The sequence below is a fragment of the Gigantopelta aegis genome, chromosome 6 (assembly GCF_016097555.1).
Source record: "Gigantopelta aegis isolate Gae_Host chromosome 6, Gae_host_genome, whole genome shotgun sequence".
Taxonomy (NCBI): Eukaryota; Metazoa; Mollusca; class Gastropoda; order Neomphalida; family Peltospiridae; genus Gigantopelta; species Gigantopelta aegis.
In genome coordinates, this window is record NC_054704.1 from 44884437 (window position 1) to 44907884 (window position 23448).

Here is a 23448-nt window from a genome sequence, read left to right on the forward strand (position 1 = left end):
ATATCAATATTCTGCTTTGCATACTTCTTCCACTATTCAGTAGTGGGATGGGGTTTTTTAAAATATTAAATAATAAAAAACCCACCCGATATATCACCTCGCTGTCAGACGTCAGATCTGACCCAGATTGCATCTTACTCTTTCTTTGATATCCACGCTACTTTGAAAACCCTGTGCATGGTATATTAAGAATAATATTTAAAATGCCCTTGTTCGCTGACACGAACCTTTTGGTTGCTCGATATAAAAGCTCTAAGTAGTCTATTAGCTTTAAACGAGGCCATCTTTTGTGATACCACGGGCAATGGAGATATTGTACAAATGGGGAGTTTTACGTTGAGCTATATTACATGTGGCATGTGTATTGAGACCCCCAAATTAAAGAAAATTGGCTGTCAAGACAGATATCCACATTTCAGAGACGAGTGAAGACTAATTTCGTGCCTGTGACCGTGTCATTATATGATTACGTTGCTTTTATCACAACAGGTTTATTCAAAGTCTGACAGGGAAGTACTGGTACAGAATGACTGTCGATATAACGCTCTAAGTAAAGTAAAAAAATAGAAGAAAAGAAACGAAAAAGTTGACAGTACTGGTAAAATATAGAAGCCGAATTTACAAAAAGTACATTGTAATTATCGAGTGTAACATATACTGTACGACCTGAGTTTATCATAAATTATTAAAGGGACAGATCCTAGTTTCAATCCGTAAAAATTAACACTACGTTTAGTTAATGTACACACCTGTAACACATTTGGATAAAGTTACAACATGAGTGAAACATGAGTCTTTGACTTTGAAATGGTGAAATAACCTCTAAAAATAGACTAAAACTCGACTCCATAACTGTTATTTCTCAGGCGCACGAGCGTTTTTAAAACAATGAGAAATGCATTTTGTGATATTAAAAACACCAGGATGACCAAAAGCACTTCGAATGTACAGAAATGAATAACATAAACAATAAAATCTAAGTAAAGCATGATTTAAATTATTAAAAAACGGCATAATAGAAAACTATATGCTATAGTATTAAAAGAACTAGGGCATGTCCCTTTAAATATATACAGCTGACAGTCGGTTTGGGAAGTTACATGTGACTAAACTGGATTAATAATGTTTGAAAACATTTGGCCTTAGGCCCAAAACACACCGGGTCTGAGTCTGGGTCTGGGTCAGGGCGAGTATGGTACCAGTCGAAAATGAAACGAACTGTATCAAATGTAACAACATACATTGCGTCTGGGCTGGCGCGAATTACAGATCTGGCAACAGACGACATAGATCATGTAATATATTTTCACACTGCCAGACCCTGTGTCAACCCATATTACATTTATTTTGTTCTTAACAAACAATAGGAAAGATAGAATTCTCATAATTAGTGTTGGTGTTTATAGAACAAAATATATCTAAAGATATGAATGCAGTTAATATATACTGAATCCCTTTAGAAACGCACCACACAGTTAATCACCTAAAAAAAATGATTTATTGAAATTATATCACTGGGGAAATGTGTTTCAAAACACGTAACAATTACAGACACAGACGTCAAAATACACCAAACGTGGTCTTATGTGTCTGGCCAAACTTGAGACACCATAAGGTTTATGTATGGTTGTAATAATAAAACATTATATACCAGAAATAAAAAGAATATTTTTTAACAAATTTAAGAGACGAAACCCGCTAAAGTCGCACTGATTACTTTTTCAATTTGTATATGGACTTTCCTACAAAGAGATGGATAACTATAAACTTTGGACTAGAACAATTGACAGATATTCTGGGGATAAAAATAAAACATTGCAGAACACTCATAAGAGAATCAACGATTTGAAATGCTAAAAGGCGAGAAGGCAGACATAATGTTATTTATTATCCATATGGTTCAACATAACCGAGTTAATAATAATCATACGAAGTGTAATAACAAGTGTAATGACATAATTTTGGGACACGACGTCAAAACATGACATTGCTTCTCAAGTCCTAGTTCAGACTGTGCGTTTGAAATATGACGTCATTTTGTCATCTCCTTCTAGTTGTGGCTGAAATATTTTGAGTTGGGTCTTGTTATTCATAAAGAAAACAACAATAATACTATGGATAATAAAGACATGATTACACTCGCGTGTGTGAAGTACTGATTTTACGAAACTCGTATCAGGATTCATGTATTACCATCACTCTCGCCTACAGAAATCCTGACACTCGTTTCGTAAAATCAGTACGACACACAAGCTCATATAATAATCTCTATGTCTGAAACAGCTTGCGGTCTACTATGAACATTTATATCTAAATAATATTCGTACCATTTCTGCATACGCTGACATTCAGTACGCCCGACGCCATGCAGTGGTTAGAATCAGGACTGCAGAAGCCAACATTGTCCGGTTTTTCTGCCGGGCAGGCGAAGGTGTCCGCTGGAAGCAAATACCTATAGACGTCGATTCCTTTTATACTGTGTGTATACTGATACTTCACTAACAGAGATCTGTGGAGAAGAACACTGAAATTAATGACGTTGACTTTGCATTTTTTCAATCACCTTGAGTTCCCTTTTTGTCTAGCTGGCTAAGACCCTATAATATATGAACGTGTCAATCGCGATTTCCGCCCACCCACCACCCCCTTAGTTATTTTAGGCAGGCTAGGTGTGGCTCTGAAATACCAGAATAATATTACAGCTAGCTATACCTTATTTATCTGGACTGCGTTTTACAAAGCGATCTCTTCGCTCATCCACTACAAAATATTGTACGAGACCCCCTTAGAAATTACGTCCTTAGCGTTAACAGAAAGTCAGAACACGTAAAACGATGGTACGTGTGACAAGGCGGGGAGCAGGGGGTTAAGAGGTCAAAACACTTCTGCTCAAGCAAATTTACTTTTATTTCAATATGTTTTCCTGGGGAGCGTGCCTCGACACAGTCTAGATAAATTACTGCACACACACACACGCCTGTGTGGACATTTAAAAATAAAACAGATATCTTGGAACATATATGTACTTTTAAAACATGATAGTCCAGCCAAAGAGTTTAAAGAATTGTGAACCTTTTTCTAAAAGCATGAAACTTGGTACGCGCCTGCGCTATTTTAGTACATACAATTTAGACAAACTTAAAGTAATATAATCTTTCATAACCAGCAGTATGTGTGTTTTTAATATCTGCTATTATTACTCTGGTGTATCCTGCCCCGGATCCAGCCACTGGGTGTGTATGCCAGAAACCGGACCCGAGGTTGGCATGCCTGAACTTTCAGTGACGATGGACGTGTTAAAAAGTACCATGACCGTAACCCTGGGATATGGCGGTCATTTTTGAAAAATGGCCGCCAGGAATGGTCGTCTTTTTCCCTGTGGTTGAATCTGAGATGCTACTGTATCTAAACATATGAATTGCGGCATGGCAGAGATGTGGCCAAGTTTTATAGTTTTACGACCACATCCACCGCTACCGCTACTCAATGGGGAGGACATTGAATGAAACATATTCTGTAACTGCATACAGTATATATATACAAAAGGATTGGGCACAAGTTATCCAACTTACGAGGCTGTCTTTTATATACAATAATATGTTATAACAATATCAGTGACAGGAACTAGTTTTAAAAATACAGACATTCAAAACCAAATAAATACACAGAAACAAAAGAAAGCAAAACAAAGAAATAAAGTGAATGAAAGTGAAAGAGGAAAGAATAAGGGAAATGAAAGTACTTCGTTTTCTGCATTGATATTGAAGGGACATTCCTGAATTTGCTGCAATTTTTATCATGTTATCGACTAACAAAGACTGTTTAACGATTATAATTACATATCAAATATATATTTTTGCATAAAATATTAGTGGCTGTATATTAAACGTGTTTCTGATCTTTCTAATATTTGTACTAGGTTAAATTTCATTTTATTTCCTACGTACGAAATTATTTGAAGACAAAATCCAGTTTGGACTTTTTACAAATATTAAGACGACCAGAAACACATTGAATATACAGACACTGATATTCTAAACCAGAAAATATATTTAATATGTAAGTTTTATCATAGAAATATTTTATTAGTCGGAAACATCTTACAATGCAGCAAACTCAGGAATGTCCCTTTAAATACTTATAGACGGCTTCCGCACAACTATATAGTTACAATTTAATCGAACAATGTTTTATTTCTCAAATCGTTATGTTTGTTTAATATATTTCTGAACTTAAAGAAAAACATTTTTAATTAGGCCTAGCATCGACATTTAACGTGGTATATTTAGTACTAACTGCAGATCAACTTGTCCAAAAATATTTACAGAATATAAAAGAAGTTGTCTTTGCGCTCCCTTCTCCCACTCACCCCAGACCCCTTCCTGTCCTGGACGAAGGAGCCGATGTAAGTCCACATCTGCGCCCACGACAGGCGTGCGCTACAACAGTTTTCTCTGAAGGTGCACGTTAAGCCCTATGACCTGACCTGACCTGACCTGTCCTGTTGTTTTTGCTGGTTAAACAGTTTACATTCAAAGAAGAAAGGGGAGGAAATGAAACAATGTGTCTAAAATTCAATACTAAAAGTCATGGCATGGCCTAATAGCAAATGTTTTGTATTGATCAGTTTTACCTGCATGCCTGTGACGAATAGAATAGCATATCTTTTGACGAGTCAACAAAGGGTCCAAAGAACTCCCCATCTACAAATATAGTAAACATGGGGTTTATCAGGCTGACCAGCACACCCTTATGAAAAAGTAGAACAAAAGTAGGACTGAAAATTTTGAAAAAGTAGGACAAAAGTAGGAAAATAGAAGGAAAAAGTAGGATAAAAGTAGGACTGAAACAGTACGTAGCAACATTAATCATTAAAATGAATTTGTAAATCACAATGAAAGGTAAACTTGATTTGTAACTGAACATGAAAAAGCTAAACACAAAATTTCAACTCAATATCTTGAGGCATGGCAAAAAAACAAAAAAACGTCCGGAAAACTAATTTTTGTATCTCCTAAGTTCAAGGGCCATAACTCTGTCAAAATGGGTAAATCATTATGAAAGTCAAACGTTATTTGTAACATTACATAATAAAGCTGTACACAAAATTTCAGCTCAATATCTCAAGACATTGTCAAAAAAAAAAACCATACGGAAAACTATATGTGGGACAGATGGACGGACGGACAGGATGGACATGAAACCTATTAAGGGACTAATAACTCTAAACCAATGTAAGGCTCAGTATAGTAGAGCTACAACTCCAGTTCTCAGCTGAGTATTGAAGGAGTACACTACTTTAGACATGGCAAAAGTAACATTTGAGTGACAGAAATAAAATTTCATCTTACATTGACTTTCAAGGAATAAAATTTAATATGTTGAGATTATATGGTGCTACAAATTGGGAGATATATCTTGCTGCAGAAAAAAACACTTAACCGTTGACTTTTATAATAGCACAAGCAATATGCGCACTTTAATAGCAATTCGCGGCATTTTGAAACAAAAAAGTAGGAAAATTTAGATATTTTAAAGAAAAAGTAGGAAAAATAGGACAGCGACCTAAAGTAGGGAAAAGAAGGAAAAGTAGGGTAGCTGGACAGTCTGGTTTTGTGCTTATATACATGCAGCTGGGCTTGGGGTTGTTTGTTATGGCTACGTAAACAAAACTGACACTATTCAATTAAATGCATGTAGTTTAAAGGAAAGGAAGGAAGAAAATGGTTTATTTAACGACGCACTCAACACATTTTATTTACGGTTATATGGCGTCGGACATATGGTTAAGGACCACACAGATATTGAGAGAAGAAACTCGCTATCGCCACTTCATGGGCTACTCGTTTCGATTAGCAGCAAGAGATCTTTTATATACACCATCCCATAGACAGATAGCACATAACACAGCCTATGTTGTACCAGTCGTGGTGCACTGGCTAGAACGAGAAATAGCCCAATGGGCCCACCGACGGGGATCGATCTCAAAACTAACCGCGCATCAAGCGAGCGCTTTACCAGTGTTAAAGGAAATATTAATTAATTGAATATAGTGACAGATACTGGTGAGTGTTAACTTGGGTTATTGTTATAATCATGAACAATTTATTTATTTTACTAAATGGAATATCTTACCAGAGCCATTGATCATATTTGCATATTTTCCACTCCAAAAAGAAAGTGTTCTGTAAAACAAAACATTTTAACAGTTATTAGGACAAATGTGAAATATTAATTATAATAAATAAATAAATAAATAAATTATTGTTTCATTATATGGATGCAAATCATATCATATTTCTTTTCCTTTTTTATTTTTCAGTTTATTCAATCATTTCTCACAAACGTTTACTTGTTTACTTTATTTATTTATTTATCTATCTATCTATTGAAACTTGTACAATTTAATATTTGTAATTAGGAGAAGGCCTCATACGTTGGATAACTTGTGCCCAATCCTTTTGTAAACATTATATGCAATAAAATATGTTTTGAATCAATCAAATCAGGGCAAAGTAAGGCAGGGTAGAACTTAGCCACTAATTTGTGTACAGCCATAAATAATGAAACACATTTTATAGTTTTTATTTACATTTAATACATATTTAATATGAAAATACCATTGCTAAACCCTTACACACTTTGTCTAACCAATGAGTGATGAAACCCAATGATGCCATATGGGCTACGTTTTCTGATTTTTTACAAAGCATTTGTATGTGGATTTTCAAACAGACATGACAGCACATACATATGCTTACAGAAGATGACGATATAAGTTCTAAATTGAAGATATCAAGTGGTGAGTAACGCTGATAAGTGTTATCTGCATATCTGTTATCTTATGTATGCTATATAGGATATGGAGAACTGACTTATCCGCACTGATGAAAAACAAATAGGATGACACATTTAACTTAACCTACTTATATATATATATACATGTGATAAATTCAGTGTATCGTATCACTTTTACATTACCTGATTATCTAAGTTATTAGGGTGTTGTTTGTGCATTTTATAATTAATTATTTATGCCATAATCAAAATGAAGGGATAGGGGCCGGATCGTGTGCTGCCAAAAATAACAAAACATTGCATTTTTATATCCTCCGCCTCTTGCTTTTTATCGTCATCTCTGTCATCTCTGTCATATCTCTCTCTCTCTCTCTCTCTCTCTCTCTCTCTCTCTCTCTCTCTCTCTCTCTCTCTCTCTCTCTCTCTCTCTTTATTTTTTCGCGCTCTCTCTCCCTCCCTCTCTCTCTCTCTCTCTCTCTCTCTCTCTCTCTCTCTCTCTCTCTCTCTCTCTCTCTCTCTCTCTCGTTATAGCTCTATGTATCTTTATTTCCCTCTTTCTATCAATTACTACTAAATAAAACAATGCAATTGTAAAAATAAATACACTACAAAATAATAATTATTAAAATTAACTATTGTGTTTTATTACATATTAAGGTTGCTGCTTGTATCTCTGCTTACTTGAAATAATTCCATTTGTCTATGAATCCCGCGCGAAATATGTCATCAGATCCAGTGTACACGTTGTAAACACCATCGTCGGATCCATTCCACTGATAGAATGAAAACAGAATCACGTAGTGGATAAGTCATTTGTGCTGTACACAATTTTATTGACTGCGAAAACCATCAGACATTTCAGGTACACTAACAAATAAACCAGTTTGAATCATGAAACACGTTTATATTGGTTCAGATGAAACAATTAGCAATATAGTCTGATGATGGCTACCATTGTGATAAAAGCACATGTTAAGTGTTTACCACAAACATATTTACAAAATATCACATTCCATAAATCTCTAAGGTGCCAAATGTCTATTCTTAACATGTGATCAAGTTTGGGCCAACAAACACTTGTATATTGCCTTAAATGATTAACATATGAGGTAACAGAGGTAAAGTTAAAGCTTGTTTTGTTTAACCAAACCACAAGAGCATATTCTCTAGTAATCGGCTGTTGGATGTCAAACATTTGGTAATGTTTACATGTCTTGGAGAGGAAACCCGCTACATTTTCCCATTAGTAGCAAGGAATATTTTATATGCACCATATCACAGACAGGATAGCACATACCACGGTATTTGATATACCAGTCGTGGTGCACCATTTTGATAAAAGCACACGTTTACCATACACACGTTTAGAACGTCACATCTCATAACATTACATGATGCAAATTGCCAAATGTTTATTCATAACATTTCATCGAGTTTGAGGCTACATAATCAAGTATTGCTTTAAATGATTAGCGTATGTGGTAACATCGGTGGCCATTTTCAAAAATGCAGGCTGTTAGCCACGCCCAATTTTTGAAAAGGATCATCCCAACTCATTTTGTTCATCAGGTACCAATGACCTAGAAAACACATTAAAACTTTCCACGGAAAGTTGTCACGAATACTCCATCATTCGTACAAAATGTCAGCGGTCAAAACGTCAATGGACGAAATGTCCATAGTCGATATGTCAATGGACAAAATGTCAGTGTACAAAATGTCCACCATTAATGATTTTGACCGGTGACATTTTGACCACTGACACTTAAACCGTTGGCATTTTTTATCGTTGATACTTTGTCCTGCATACCATCTCAAGCATAACCTTAATTTTACGAAAATTCTTGACACCAGTTACTGTATCATGTGTACCTTGTACATGAGTCCAAAATTGGGGTCCAAAAAATGACTCATGTTGAAGAGGCCCATGATGTCTTGAGAGACGAATTTCAGCAGGGGGTCCTCGTAACCGTACAGAATGTCATGTACGCTGACCACCTTGAAGAGGTTCTCACCCGTAATCGCCAGCGCGTAGTTTATTAGTTCCTGCACCCACGGGTATTCAAACCGAACCAAGTAGGCCACGGACTGGAATCGACATTTGAAACAATGAAAAAATGAAACAATGAACGAATGAATGAATGAATGAATGAAGGTTTAACGACACTCCAGCACAAAAATACACATCGGCTATTGGGTGTCACAAATGGTAAGTATATGAAAATATACATTTAAAACAAAACTAAAATGGGTATTTCATATCGCAGTGTTTTAATTTAAAATTGCAATATCGGGATTTTTTTTCTTCTTCTTTTTTTCATCTTTTTAAAAACATTATTTAACCATTTAAAATATATAATTTACTCCTCGTTTTTCCCCCTGGATACCCCATTCGTTTACATCCTTTATCCTGACAGTACTTCGTGATATCATACCGTTATGACCTTGTCGAAACTTCCTTTGGACACTGTCTTGTGCAGAAATAGGAGCGAATGTGCTATCGGGTTTGTTGTCTAGATTAGACACATTCGTTTTACGATAATTTGCCATTACTAGTCTACTGACCTTGTTTCTGAGCTTTTCCTGCTTTGTTGGGTATGTCAGTTTTAAAGGGACATTCCTGAGTTTGTTGCATTGTAAAATGTTTCCGACTAATAAAATATTTCTACGATTAAGCTTACATATTACGTATATTTTCTTGTTTAGAATATCAGTGTCTGTATATTCAATGTGTTTCTGGTCGTCTTAATATTTGTAAGAAGCCGAAACTGGATTTTGTCTTCAAAATAATATTTTAGGAAATAAAATGAAATTTAACCTAGTACACATATTAGAACGATCAGAAACACCTTTAGTATACAGCCACTAATATTGTATGCAGATAAATATAGTTGATATGTAATTGCAGGCGTTAAAAAGTCTCCGTTGGTCGATAACATCTTAAAAATCGCAGCAAACTCAGGAATGTCCCTTTAACGTGTTTACATTTCTGTTCAAACATTATGCTCATATAGGTCGACTATCATCTAGCCGTATTGTTTATCTCACATATATACAGTTTACCGCGGCTAGAGGACACTCGAACCAATATCCAGTGTACAAAATGTAAAATCCGTTAAACATATTGAACAAAAGAAGAAGAAATGAACACAGACAAATAATAGCTGAAATAGCGTCCTTCACACACTCAACTACACCCTATTCCTGATGATATTTCCCTGAGTTCGTTAACAGTTTTCATTATGAAAATGATTTATAAAAAAGTGGGGTTTTTTATAAAGTCTGTTTTGTTTAACGACGTCACTAGAGCACATTGATTTACTAATCATCGGCTATTGGATGTCAAACATTTGGTAAGTTTGACATAGTCTTAGAGAGGAAACTCGCTACATTTTTCCATTAGTAGCAAGGGATCTTTTATATGCACCATCCCACAGACAGGATGGCACATACCACGGATTTTAACATAAAAAATCGTGGTGCACTGGATGGAACGGAAAATAACCTAATGGGCTCACCGACGGGGATCGATCCCAAACCGACCACGCAACAAGTGAACGCTTTACCACGGGGCTACGTCCCGCCCCGAAAATGATTTAAGTATTTGTTCGCATATCATGTTTCGGCAACTTATTCCTCTATACACCACCTCCTGCACCCGTCCCATACTTCGTGGTTTCAAGTTTATCATGTAAGCAATACTTTTAGACATTAAAAAGAATAATAATATTAAATCACAAGTTAGGAATGTCATCTCACCAAATATGGAATATTGAAGTTCGTAAATGTCTCGTTGTCGTAGCCGACCGACATGTTTCGTTCAAAGTAGTACCACGTGATCTGTCGGTACGTGACGGTGTTGTTGTCGTTGTATTTGATGCCCACTTTCTCCTTTTCCAACCTGCATTGAGAAGATATTTAGGATTTTCTAAAAATCATTATTATTGATCAGGCAAACATAATTTTGAAACAAAGAATAATAAACCAAATATAATAAAAGTATGTTAGTACGACAATAATGCTGATTTGGTCTGGTTTTAGTTGTATTGATTTGTCCTGTCTATCTTGTCTTTTCGTCTGTCTTTGGTTTTTCGTCTGTCTTGTCTGTCTCAAATTCAATGTCATCTCGGACTCATCCCACCTCAACCCCCCACCCCATGGTTTGCAAGGACCTGACATGCAGATAATACTACATGGGTGGCCGTAAGATTCCATTTATCTCACAACGAGTTGTTTTAAAACGTATCTAACAAAGGAAAAGCGAGTTGGATACGTTTTTAAACAACCCATTGAGCTATTTCTCGTTCCAGTCAGTGCACCACGACTGGTTTATCAAAGGTCGAGGTATGTACTACCCTGTCTGTGGGATGGTGCATATAAAAGATCCCTTGCTACCATTATAAAAGAGTAGCCCATGAAGTGGCGACAGCGGGTTTCCTCTGTCAATATATGTGTGGTCCTTAACCATATGTCTGACGCCATATAACCGTAAATAAAATGTGTTGAGTGCGTCGTTAAATAAAACATTTCTTTCTTTCTTTTTTAAAACAACGAGCTGTAAAATAAATGGCATCTAACAGACACGAATGTTTTCTTGTGGGTTTTTTTACATATCTTGAGAAAGAAAAAAAATTAAAATTAAATTTAAATGCCTTTTCCAACGAAAATCTATTTACGGCCCTTATGCTCATAGACCGACCTCAGTGGCGTTGTGGTTAAGCCATCGGTCTACAGGCTGGTAGGTACTGGGTTCGGATCCCAGTCGAGGCATGGGATTTTTAATCCAGATACCGACTCCAAACTCTGAGCGAGTTCTCCGCAAGGCTCAATGGGTAGGTGTAAAACCACTTACACCGACCAGTGATCCATAACTGGTTCAACAAAGGCCATGGTTTGTGCTATCCTGCCTGTGGGAAGCGCAAATAAAAGATCCCTTGCTGCTAATCGGAAAGAGTAGTGGCGACAGGGGGTTCGGTCCCAAAAACTGTGTGGTCCTTAACCATATGTCTGACGCCATATAACCGTAAATAAAATGTGTTGAGTGTGTCGTTAAATAAAACATTTCTTTCTTTTTTTTGTTGCTCATAGTTAACTTGTGCGTCACAGACAATTCAATTTCAGGTTATCTTGTACGTCACGGAATGATGGATTCGACCGTTCTTTTTCTTCTTCTTTTTTTTTTTTCATTGGATGATATGGCATTGGTGACCTGGTCATCACCTAGGAGCAGCCAGTCGTGTGTCTTTAAAATGCTAATGCACGTACATGTGTAAACAAGTATGTGTTATCAAAAATAAAGAAAGATGTTCTCACCAACGGGTGTGTAAGAAATTGACTTTATCCACTGTAAAATACCTGTATGTGTACGGTCCTCGTTCCAATACAGATGGTTTGGCCCCTGTTTCAATCACTTCATCTGAGTTAATGACGTCAAACACGTAGAACTGCATGTATACTGGAATTGGCGCCTTCTTCCAGTATGGGTACGCGAATGTCCCAACTTTTAAGGGCATCAGCTAAATTAAAAATTCACAATGGTCTTACGTAGGTTTAACAGGGGTAAATCCAGGATATTTAAAAAGGGGTAGGAGCGCATCGTGGGATTGCTTTGAAATGGGGAAGAACGCTACCTCCATTCCATGCTAGAAAACAAATTTTAAAATGTTCAGGATGTTTTTGTGACATGCTTTATTAGTGTTGCTAAAATAGTGACTAATGCATTGTTTTTAATAGTACATTTCAAAATATTCCATATTTCTGCATTCAAGAATTGTATATATTCATGTATATTGTTTGCGAGTTGAAAAACACAATAACAGTAAATGATACTAGGGAACTATTCATAAAGGACATACGCACACAATTTGGGAATTTTTACACACACACACACACACACACACACATACACACACACCCACCATATCCTTTAATACATCTTTTGTACGTTTTGTCAATACCATCCACCCCTCACACCCCAATCGAAATTCCTCCCTTGAAAAGTACAACTAGGAACTTGAATTGCAGACATTTTACACCAATTAAAAAAGTGCGTATGTACACTGTGCTGGGGTGTCGTTAAACATTCATCCATTCATTAGTCAGCAAACCCCTCACCGTAATGTACACGTTTCGCACGTAATATTCGAACCTCACCTCCCCAACTTTCTGGGCGGGCGTACTTTAAGGATGGCCTATTGTTACACAAACATCATAGAAAAATATTCATAAATTATATAGCAGTAGATCATTTCTATTTTACGTTGACACTATTTCAGTAATTGATAGAACATGATTGGCTTTATATTTACATTTGTCAATCCCATCTCAATAATCAATATCTGATAAAACTCTGCAGTCGCCTTATTATATTCATTTCATTTCAACTTATTTTCGTGCTTATATCCAATTAAAGGTCAAGCACGCTGTCCTGGGTACACACCTCGGCTGTCCGGGCTGTCTGTCCAGGACAGTGGGTTAGTTATTAGTTGTTAGTGGTTAGTGAGAGAGAAGAAGGCGTAGTCGTCTTGCAAATATCGATTGAGTTGTTAAAACTCGGTCTGGGTGGGAGCCGGTACCGGGCTACGAACACTGTACCTACCAGCCTTTTGTCCTATGGCTGAACCACGACACCACCGATGCCGGTTATTATATTACAACTGATACAACAGGCGCGAATCCAAGGGGAGTCACAGTTGTCCCCTGACCCTCCTTTAAAAACAAAAAGATAACAAGCCTTATATGACCCCTAAATATTTTTGTATTACATTAGTCTAGGCTCAAAAAATTTAGTAAGCACCTAAATTAAGAATCTATTAAATATAAGCTAAATTTATGTTTAGTATATTTCATAACATATGATGCTAAGGCACTTACCGATGCAGATGAAAACTATGAACTAGCAGCCCGCTTATGGGTTTTAAAATGGAGAAGAATAGGCTTACATTTTGTGGGTGACTTATAACGAGTATAGCAGTAAAAACATTAATGTTGATGGTCCTTTCTAAATGGTTAAACAATACATATAAACTCCGACCGAGATTGCAGCTTTAAAGTACATATAACAGCGGTAGTCTCAAAGTTGCAAAATAGTCATTGTTCTTGTGAAGTGTAAGAATTGCATGCCCCTTACACACTCAGGGCTAAACAAAAATATTAAGAAAAAACAAGAAAACAAAATTAATAAAAGAAAATAAATTCAAATAATATCATTTTACTACATTTTTTTTAATTTACATTTATTAAAAGACCCAGTAATGATGACCGACAGGTTAATATCTAAGGCTGCATTATGAATTTGACAACAAAACATAAAATAAATAGGATTTAATATAATCCTGCCGTTAACAAACAATGGATTATTACTGTACATAGTCCTGCGCTACCTTTATTCTCTGTCAGGCGCGGGTAAAACGGGGGTGGGGTTGGGGTGCGCATTTCAATGTTATTTCGACATTTACGAAAATGGCTGGAAACGTTACTATAAAAACGTGACGTCAACAATGCTTTAACGGTTTAATATGCTTATCGGTGTCAAAGGTATAACACGTACATTCTTCTGAATATAATTTAAAATCAGAAATGTGCCATGTTTGACATTTATAAGCATATTTACTTTAAATGCAAAACGTATATGCATTTAATACTACCTTATGTAGTGATTCTTGGCTATATCATCACAAGTAAGTGTTTTTCTGTTTGATTGAGTATCAGGACCGATGAAGACGCAGGTGGGGGGTGCGTAGCCAGGTTGTTATATTATTGAGGGGCCACACTCATTGTGGGAGAGAGGGGATATGTGACTGAGGATTGATAATAATAATAAGAAGTTTAACAACACCACTGGAGCACATTAATTAATCATCGGCTATTGGATGTCAAACATTTGGTCATTCTGACTCGTAGTCATCAGAGGAAACCGGCTACATTTTCCCTAATGCAGCAAGGGATCTTTTATATGCACTTTCCTACAGACAGGGAAGCACAGTTGTGGTGCACTGGTTGGAACGAGGAAAAACACAATCAGCTGAATGGATCCACCGAGGTGGTTCGATCCTGCGACGCAAGCATCTCGAGCGAGCACTCAACCGACTGAGCTAAATCTCATCCTTGTTAATAAGATTGTACAAAAACATTTAATGTTCGAGAAATTAATTCAGATCAGTCCAATTCAGTTTATTGCATTATTATACTCGTACGAACTGTCCACGAGGGTGCTGGAGGTGCGCATCCCCTCCAAAATTTGAATTCCCCTCCAAAAAATCTCCAGTGTTCAGCAAATGAATATAACGCTCTTTTGTTTTCATTGGGGAACATTTCGTCGTTAAACATTCAGTTCAAATCAATACTGTTGTGTAATTGTGAATATTGTAGGTGTCATGGCCCTTTTTAATAATAGCACCCCTCTCTAGAAAAATCGTGCATCCGCCCCTGCCAGTTGTAACAATATAAAATAAATTGCATTCGCCAGCATCAAAGCCTTGTGACCCTTGTTTGATTTTACGCTGGATCCGCCACTGTATAACATTGGCTTATATTTAAATATTTATATTTATATTTATATATTCCATTATAAATTATAAAATAACTGATATAACAGGGGCCAATTAACATGCTTATATACACTAACTGATACAACATTGGCTCAATCTTTATATTTGGCAGTTAAAACCTTAATACAGATACAACATTGGCTCAATATTTACATTTGGTAGCTCACATCTTAACGATGATACAGCATTGGCTAAATATTTACATTTGGCAGTTTACGTCTTAATGATGATACAGCATTGGCTCAATATTTACGTTTGGCAGTTCACGTCTTAATGATGATACAGCATTGGCTCAATATTTACGTTTGGCAGTTCACGTCTTAATGATGATACAGCATTGGCTCAATATTTACATTTGCCAGTTCACAACTTAATAATGATACAGTATTGGCTCAATATTTACATTTGCCAGTTTACGTCTTAATGATGATACAGCATTGGCTCAATATTTACATTTGGCAGTTCACATCTTAATAATGATACAGCATTGGCTCAATATTTACATTTGGCAGTTCACATCTTAATGATGATACAGCATTGGCTCAATATTTACATTTGGCAGTTCACATCTTAATCAGTGTATCCACGAGTAATCGAGTACTCTGGCACGTCCAAGTCTAGCAAGACTGAGTCCGCTCATAGGACTCGAGTCGCCGTGGAAGGAAGAGCAATCTTATTGGGGTTTTTTTAAATCTATTTTATGTCATTTTGTCATATGCTTGCCGCCGGTTACATTATAGGACTGTGAGACATGGAAGGAAAACAAAAGCTGAATGTGTGGGATTCAATACAATGGCATGATTTGGTATTCATGTCCAGCGCTGGAATTAAGATGTATAGTGCTATTTTACTTTATTTCCTTAGTCTCATTATCATCTAGTATAAATGTTCGAGTAGAGTTTGACCATCGAATACTCGAGTCCAATATTTGGGACTCGTGGAGGCCCTAATCATAGTAATGATACAACGTTCACAACTTAACACTGAATATTTACATTTGCAAGTTCGATCTTAAATTTACACAATAACTTACACAACATTAGCTTATCGTTAATATTTACCTTCCCCAGTTCAAACTTGACAACTAAATGGAACAAAGTGAGAGAAAGAGCCCCAAGAAGACCGAGCACCAGGCCACAAACACCGCACCCAGCTGTACACTTCCGTCCCATCCTCCAAAAGTATTCTACGTTTATTCATCTGGTTCCCTGGGTGCGTTTTGTTTCAGTCTCATTATCACCGTGACCTGACAACAATAGCCAAGATAGCCTTTCTTACATAATACGGATAAGCAGGTCAAGGATGGGGAAATACCATGACTCCATTAAAGATAGGCTGCTAAGTCATGATCATTAGTGTAGACCATGGTGCTTTTGATAATTCGACCTTTCGAATTAATTAGAAACTTTTTTTCTTTTTTTTTGGAGATGGTATATATTGTTCATCATATTAACAAAAATACAAGAACTTTTTCTAAATATAAATTAATTAATAAATTAATTTAAATATAAAATAAAATAATATAATAATATGATATATGATATATGATATGATATGATATAATATGATATAATATGATATGATATGATATGATATGATATGATATGATATGATATGATATGATATGATATGTTATGATATGATATGATATGATATAATATAATATAATATAATATAGTAGTGGGACGTATCACTTTGATATGTACCAATATATTTTTAACCATATGGGTAATAAAATATAATATAATATAGTAAATTATAAAATAAAATATAAAATAAAATAAAAATTATTAAAACATGAAAAGAAGATTGCAAAACAAAGTAATAAAGGTCATTAAAAACTAAAAGAAACTTAACAGAAATAAAACACATAAACATTTTTATAGAGACGCAACAAAATCAGAAAATATAAGTATCCAATATGCATGTATATATTATACTTAACCACAAAAACGAAACGTCACATGTAAGTGAGATTTCAATGTTTGTTTTTAAATGTTCGAATATATGATTTGGAACATCTGAGAGAGTCCCTTTTTTTACACACATCGTCTGTGGTGTCTGGGTAATGGTTCCTCGTATTGACGAGGAGGACACAACCATTTCAATTACAGTGATATCCATGTACTAGTAAACAAATACTGAACTATTTTACACAACATATATTTCACTATTTTCTTTTTTCATTCTTTGTATACGTTTTGTATTCAGTATAAAATAGCATTGTTTTATTATTACTATTTCTTTTAAAAATATATTTACGATGAGGTAAACTAAATAGTTTGTGGAGACTGAGACAGACTGTAGATAACGAACAAAACATGCTGCGCGTTTTATAGTCTGCAAAACGACCTATTGACATAATGATCGAAGTGCAATTTGGCGAACCTATGTTTATCTTTAAACTTACAAGCTCGCCTCAGCCTGTTACAATATTATATACTGTCATAATGTTATTTACTAATGTAAAAAAAAAAAAGTTATTTACTAATGTAAAAAAAATAATGTATTTATTAATACAAAAAACAACAACAAAATAACAGACCAAGTTTTAATAAACGCGCGTTGTTATCATCCACGGTTAATGTTAACTGCCTTTATAAATGATACACATTCTATTGTTTTGAATATAAACTAGAATAATAATTCTTGGTGTTTGAAATTGTAAAAACAAAATTTGTTTAACGACACCACTAGAGCACATTGCTTTATTTGGTACTTTTTGACTCGTAGTCTGAGAGGAAACCCGTTACATTTTCCCATTAGCAGCATGGGATCATTTAAATGCACATTCACATAAACAGGACAGCACATACCATGTCATTTGATACACCAGCCGTGGTTTACTGACCAGGCGCGTGTGCGGGAATTTTAGCAGTGGGGGGGGGGGGGGGGACTAAACTGTGGCGACCGAAGTTTATAAGGAGGAGGTGGTCGAGTCATGTTCTCCCAGAAAATATACTGAGAAAAAATAATACTTGTTTGAGCAGTGAGGGTTTCGACACCCGAAACCCTCACTCTACACGAGCCCCTAACTGAGATGGTTCAATCTCACGACGCTAGATCCTGCGCTGCGTGTTAAAATGGATTTTTTGTGGGGGTTTTCACCGAAACTTAGTGAATATAGCCGAAGAAAACGTCACGATTCACCGAGGGGACAGGATTTAGCTAAGTCGGTTGAATGCTCGCTTGAGGTGCTTGAGTCGCAGGATCGAACCACCTCGGTGTATCCATTCAACTGTTTTTGGTTTTTCCTCGTTCCAACTAGTGTACTACAAATGGTCAAAGGCTGTGGAATGTGCTGTCCTGTCTGGAAAACTGCATATAAAAGATCTCTTGCTGCATTAGGAAAATGTAGCGGGTTTCCTCTGTTGACTACGTGTCAGGATTACCAAATGTTTGGCATCCAATAGCCGATGATTAATTAATCAATGTGCTCTAATGGTGTCGTTAAACAAAACAAAACTTTTTGTTCATCCTCTGACCACTATCATGCGGTTTGATGCACGTTAATTCGTGGAATCGGTCGAAGATTTCCGAGTGCTTTCTTACGTAGCCCTCCATCATGGCAGATTGTCTCTGGGTCTGAGCGCGAGTCTTAACTTCAAATAGATTGGAAATCCACCATTAGATTGGTCAACGAACATTGACTCTCTGGTCACTTTCACGATAGTCCTCTCTTCTATCAAACAAAGTAAAACAATATCTCTGTTCAATGAAGCTCGAGTGCCCTCTAGCCATCCCCTAACCGGGGAGGGCTAGAGGACACACGAGCTATGTTCAATAAAAAAGAATTAACTTTTTTAAAAGGCAACTGCCATCTCAAGGGGTGATGACCAAACCCCCATCAGCCCGCCTTAAATTAGATCCGTTCCTAGCCTTCCGTAATCTAGACCCGAGTATGGTATGTTATCAGATTCTTTATCAACATATGACCATGACATTTTGAAGATACCCATAATAACAGCCAGTATCTGATAGCCTGGCCAGCAGAGGAAATATAATCATCGTACCTATATAATCCCGTCATATGATTTGGTAGTGAGTGCTTCAAGCGATCTAGCATGTGCACGTTGAGTCTGTATTGATTTTCACTGCCTGACTGATTACTATCAGCATAAAAAAAACAGACAAACCTTTAACCACTTCTACTATTTTCTAACCCCAAATATACTGATAAGTGTTTTATCACGTCATACTATTCTACTGTCTATAAACAGTAGCGATGAATTAATCAAAGTAAATTTTTAAATACTGCAAAGCGCAAACATTAATTCTGAAAACACCACCCACCTTAGGTAAGAAATAATTTTAAAATAAAGTTAAATTAAAATGTAAAATAAAATAAAATAAAACAAGAAAAGTAGATTACAAAATAAAGTAACAGAGGTTATTAAGAACTCAAATAAACTTAACAGGAACAGAAATAAAACATATTCAAATGACATGGATCACAACAAAATGGTACACAAATATTCATAATCAACAAAAAACAAACAGAAAACTCCCTTGTATATCGAGTGTTCAAGTTCTTTATTGCTTTAAGTTATACAACTTATAAGCTTTATAATGAAAACAGCAAAATATAATAATACATACTAGTATTTACAATATCTGATAATGGTAGGGAGCGCTATAGTACTATCTAAAACATATTCATGCATGAACAATCAATACATATCTAAAATAAAAGAAATAAACCCTATATATATGCATGATAAATAATTACGTGAGATATTAAATATGAACACATTACGTGCGTAAGGAAACTAAAGATACACACACACAACATATATCTAAACAAAAAGAAACCAATAATAAAATCATATTAAATAAATAAATAAACAAATAAAATATCAGACTCCTGCTTTTTCCTAATCTAACTTCTCTCGTTTTTCTTCCTCATTATTTTCTTCTTCTGTTTCTTCTTCTGTTTCTAAATATATGCGTTTCTAAATGCAAACAATGGTAGACCGATTATTATCATTGCTGCTTCAAGTTGAAGCTTTTCTAAATTTTCAGGATCTATTACTGAACACCCATTCCAAACTTCAGATGCATATTCAAGTACTGGACGAATAAAAGTTGTGAATATTTACATCAGTACTTGTCGATCCAAAGATAATTTATATATCCTTATTACAGAGATCATACTTAGCTGAAGCCGATTTACATAATATATTTGTAATGTGATTTGTCCATTTTCCATCATTTGTGTAAGTCAAATAGAAATACTTATGTGTTTGTGTTATATTAACAGGGGTGGTATTATAATACAAATTGCTTACTTGAGGTGGGTTAATTTTAGTTTTTTAAAATACTACTACGTGAGTTTTATCAGGGTCGAAAGTGACTGGCCATTGCTTTGACCATTTGTGCAGTTTTTATACATTTTCATTAAGATTAGATTCTATAATCCGTATGTCATTTGATGGTGCTGTTAAACTAGTACTAGTGTCATCTGCGAATAATCTATTTACACAGTTAATAAGTTCATCAGCAATACTATTGACGTATACTAAAAAGAGAAATGGACAGAGCACTGAGCCTTGGGGGTATCCCGGCCGTTAATGTACCATAGTTGGATAAAGTAAAGTTTGTTTTATTTAACAACGCCACTAGAGCACATTGATTTTTTATCTTATCATCGGTTATTGGAAGTCAAACATATGGTCATTCTGACACTGGGTTGTTGTTGTTTTTTAGAGAAAAAAACCGCTGTCGCCACATAGGCTACTCTTTTACGACAGGCAGCAAGGGATCTTTTATTTTCACTTCCCACAGGCAGGATAGCACAAACCATGGCCTTTGTTGAACCAGTTATGGATCACTGGTCGGTGCAAGTGGTTTACACCTACCCATTGAGCCTTGCTGAGCACTCACTCAGGGTTTGGAGTCTGTATCTAGATTAAAAATCCCATGCCTCGACTGGGATCAGAACCCAGTACCTACCAGCCTGTAGACCGATGGCGTAACCACGACGCCACCGGGGCCGGTTATAGTTGGATACGGAAACATTTATAAAAATTAGTTGTGTTCTGTTTAATATAATATATGTAATGTCTTATCCATTCAGGTAGATGTTCGGTAATACCATAATGTTCTAATTTATAAATCAGGCCTTTGTGCCATATTCTATCGATTGATTGATTGATTGATTGATTGAATGAAATGAATGAATGAATGAATGAATGAATGAATGAATGAATGAATGAATGTTTAATGACACCCCAGTATAAAAATACACATCGGCTATTGGGTGTCAGAAAACGTAAGTACAGTAGAATCTCATTGGCTCGAACCCCCAACGGTCGAAGTTACCGGTATTCTCGAACCAAGAACAATGTCCCGATTTTTTTCTCTATTAAAACCTTTTATTTTGGTGCTGATTGGTCGAATACCCCTTGGGTCGAACAGAAGTTTTCTCTCGAACCAGTTTATTTATATGTATATGGAAACAGTATTATACTCTATCGAATGCTTTGGATATGTCAGAAAACAACACAAAAATACTCCATATCAAGAGATTCACAGTTTGATGTAGTTTTGCTGACTGCAGTTTATTTCACGGACTGGGTCAAATATATGTTATAAACGAAACCAAAAAGTGTTATTTTAGAAACCCTTCAAAAGGAGCACACAAAACACCCACACCAGGAGAGCGCCAAAGTTAGTGAGTGAGAAACTCGTTTAACGTGCTCAAATACCACGGACGTTTCGAACACGCCTGTCACGGGCTTAATCTCTGACATCGGCATTGACTAAGTCCGGGTTGGGGGGGGGGGGGGGGGGCAGAGAGGGGGTAAATTTGAGATGATGGGTGGAATTTGGAATAAGAATTTAGTAGTTAGGCCAAAATGAGATAGCTGATCCATCCTAACATGTCTGGCAAAAATATTAAAGTCCAAAAATAAAATTAGAGTGCTCGACCGAAAAGGTTTTAAGGTGATTTGAGCAATTTAGACGGGCATCCAAAAATAAAGTGCGTCGGACTGTTTACAAAAAAATAAACATAAAATTTTGAAGGACAGCAAAAAAATGTTAAGTCCGACTAGGCCTTTACCTGGAGGCGAAGGTTCTTGAAAAGGTTCGCGGCGGAACTCATGGCGTGGTGATGGGGTGATCGGCGCGAAGGTTCTTGAAAAGGTTGGCGGCGGAACTCATGGCGTAGTGATGGGGGTGATCGACTCGGTACTTCGGGAAAAACTTGACGAGGTCAACGTAGCATTCCCGAAGCAGTGCTTGGTATTCCTCAGTCAGGCTCAGCTTGAAAATCCGGTGGATGAGTGAATTCTCCATGGCTGATTTCAAGAGTTCGTGTCGATACACCCTGTTCCGCTCAATCTAATTAAAATTAGCTCCACTATTACATGTGGATCTAAAAGCAGCCAGTTGGAGCTCATGTCCACCAATCAAAACCTTACTTGCAGAATTATGCCAGTGATTTAAAAATAATTTGAAAACATTCCGAATTATCCTGAGGGTATACGATATGTTTCATGTGAATTACGAATGCCTTATTTAGACCAGTAAAACTAGTTTTAATCAGATTGCTAACAACACTGCGTAGTCTCCAATGTCCAGGTAACATTTCGTCTGTAAATAATAATTTAAATATTGACCAATCACACTTCGCCTTTTATAACGTTATTTGGGAGCATACAAATTCTAAAAATATCGGGCGAGTCTATTTTAGTGGCCGCAGTACAGCGAACCATACCAATACGTACGGGATGGGATATCAGTCTTCAATTTTACATTACAAATTATTTATTTATTTAAAAAAACCCAACTAAATCAGTCTTCAGTTTTACATTACAAATTATTTATTTTATAAAATAAAACATGTTTTACGGCATTCGTAATTCACACGAAACATGTCGTATACCCTCAGGATAATTCGGAATATTTTCAAATTATTTTTAAATCACTGGCATGATTCTGCAAGTAAGGTTTTGATTGGTGGACATGAGCTCCAACTGGCTGCTGTTAGATCCACATGTAATAGTGGAGAGTACTTGGTGATGCCTCGACCAGAAGCGGTCAGGCCCTTTATAAGGGCCCTATGGGCAACCTAGGGAGACACCACAGCATCGTAAAG

At 36.1% G+C, this 23448-nt stretch overlaps 1 protein-coding gene across 1 annotated transcript in view; it reads right to left on the minus strand.

Annotated features, from left to right (window-relative positions):
• The window catches only part of LOC121375492 (platelet glycoprotein 4-like), a 39440-nt gene extending 22865 nt beyond the window's left edge, over positions 1-16575 (minus strand). Inside the window, exons 1-8 of the mRNA XM_041502967.1 lie at positions 16409-16575; positions 12154-12314; positions 10558-10699; positions 8671-8886; positions 7480-7571; positions 6136-6185; positions 4634-4703; positions 2328-2509 (exon numbers count right to left, since the gene is read on the minus strand). Of these exons, the coding sequence (XP_041358901.1) occupies positions 2328-2509; positions 4634-4703; positions 6136-6185; positions 7480-7571; positions 8671-8886; positions 10558-10699; positions 12154-12314; positions 16409-16519 (1024 nt within the window). The 5' untranslated portion in view covers positions 16520-16575. The remainder of the gene's footprint in view (positions 1-2327; positions 2510-4633; positions 4704-6135; positions 6186-7479; positions 7572-8670; positions 8887-10557; positions 10700-12153; positions 12315-16408) is intronic.
• Positions 16576-23448: the final 6873 nt, after the last annotated feature.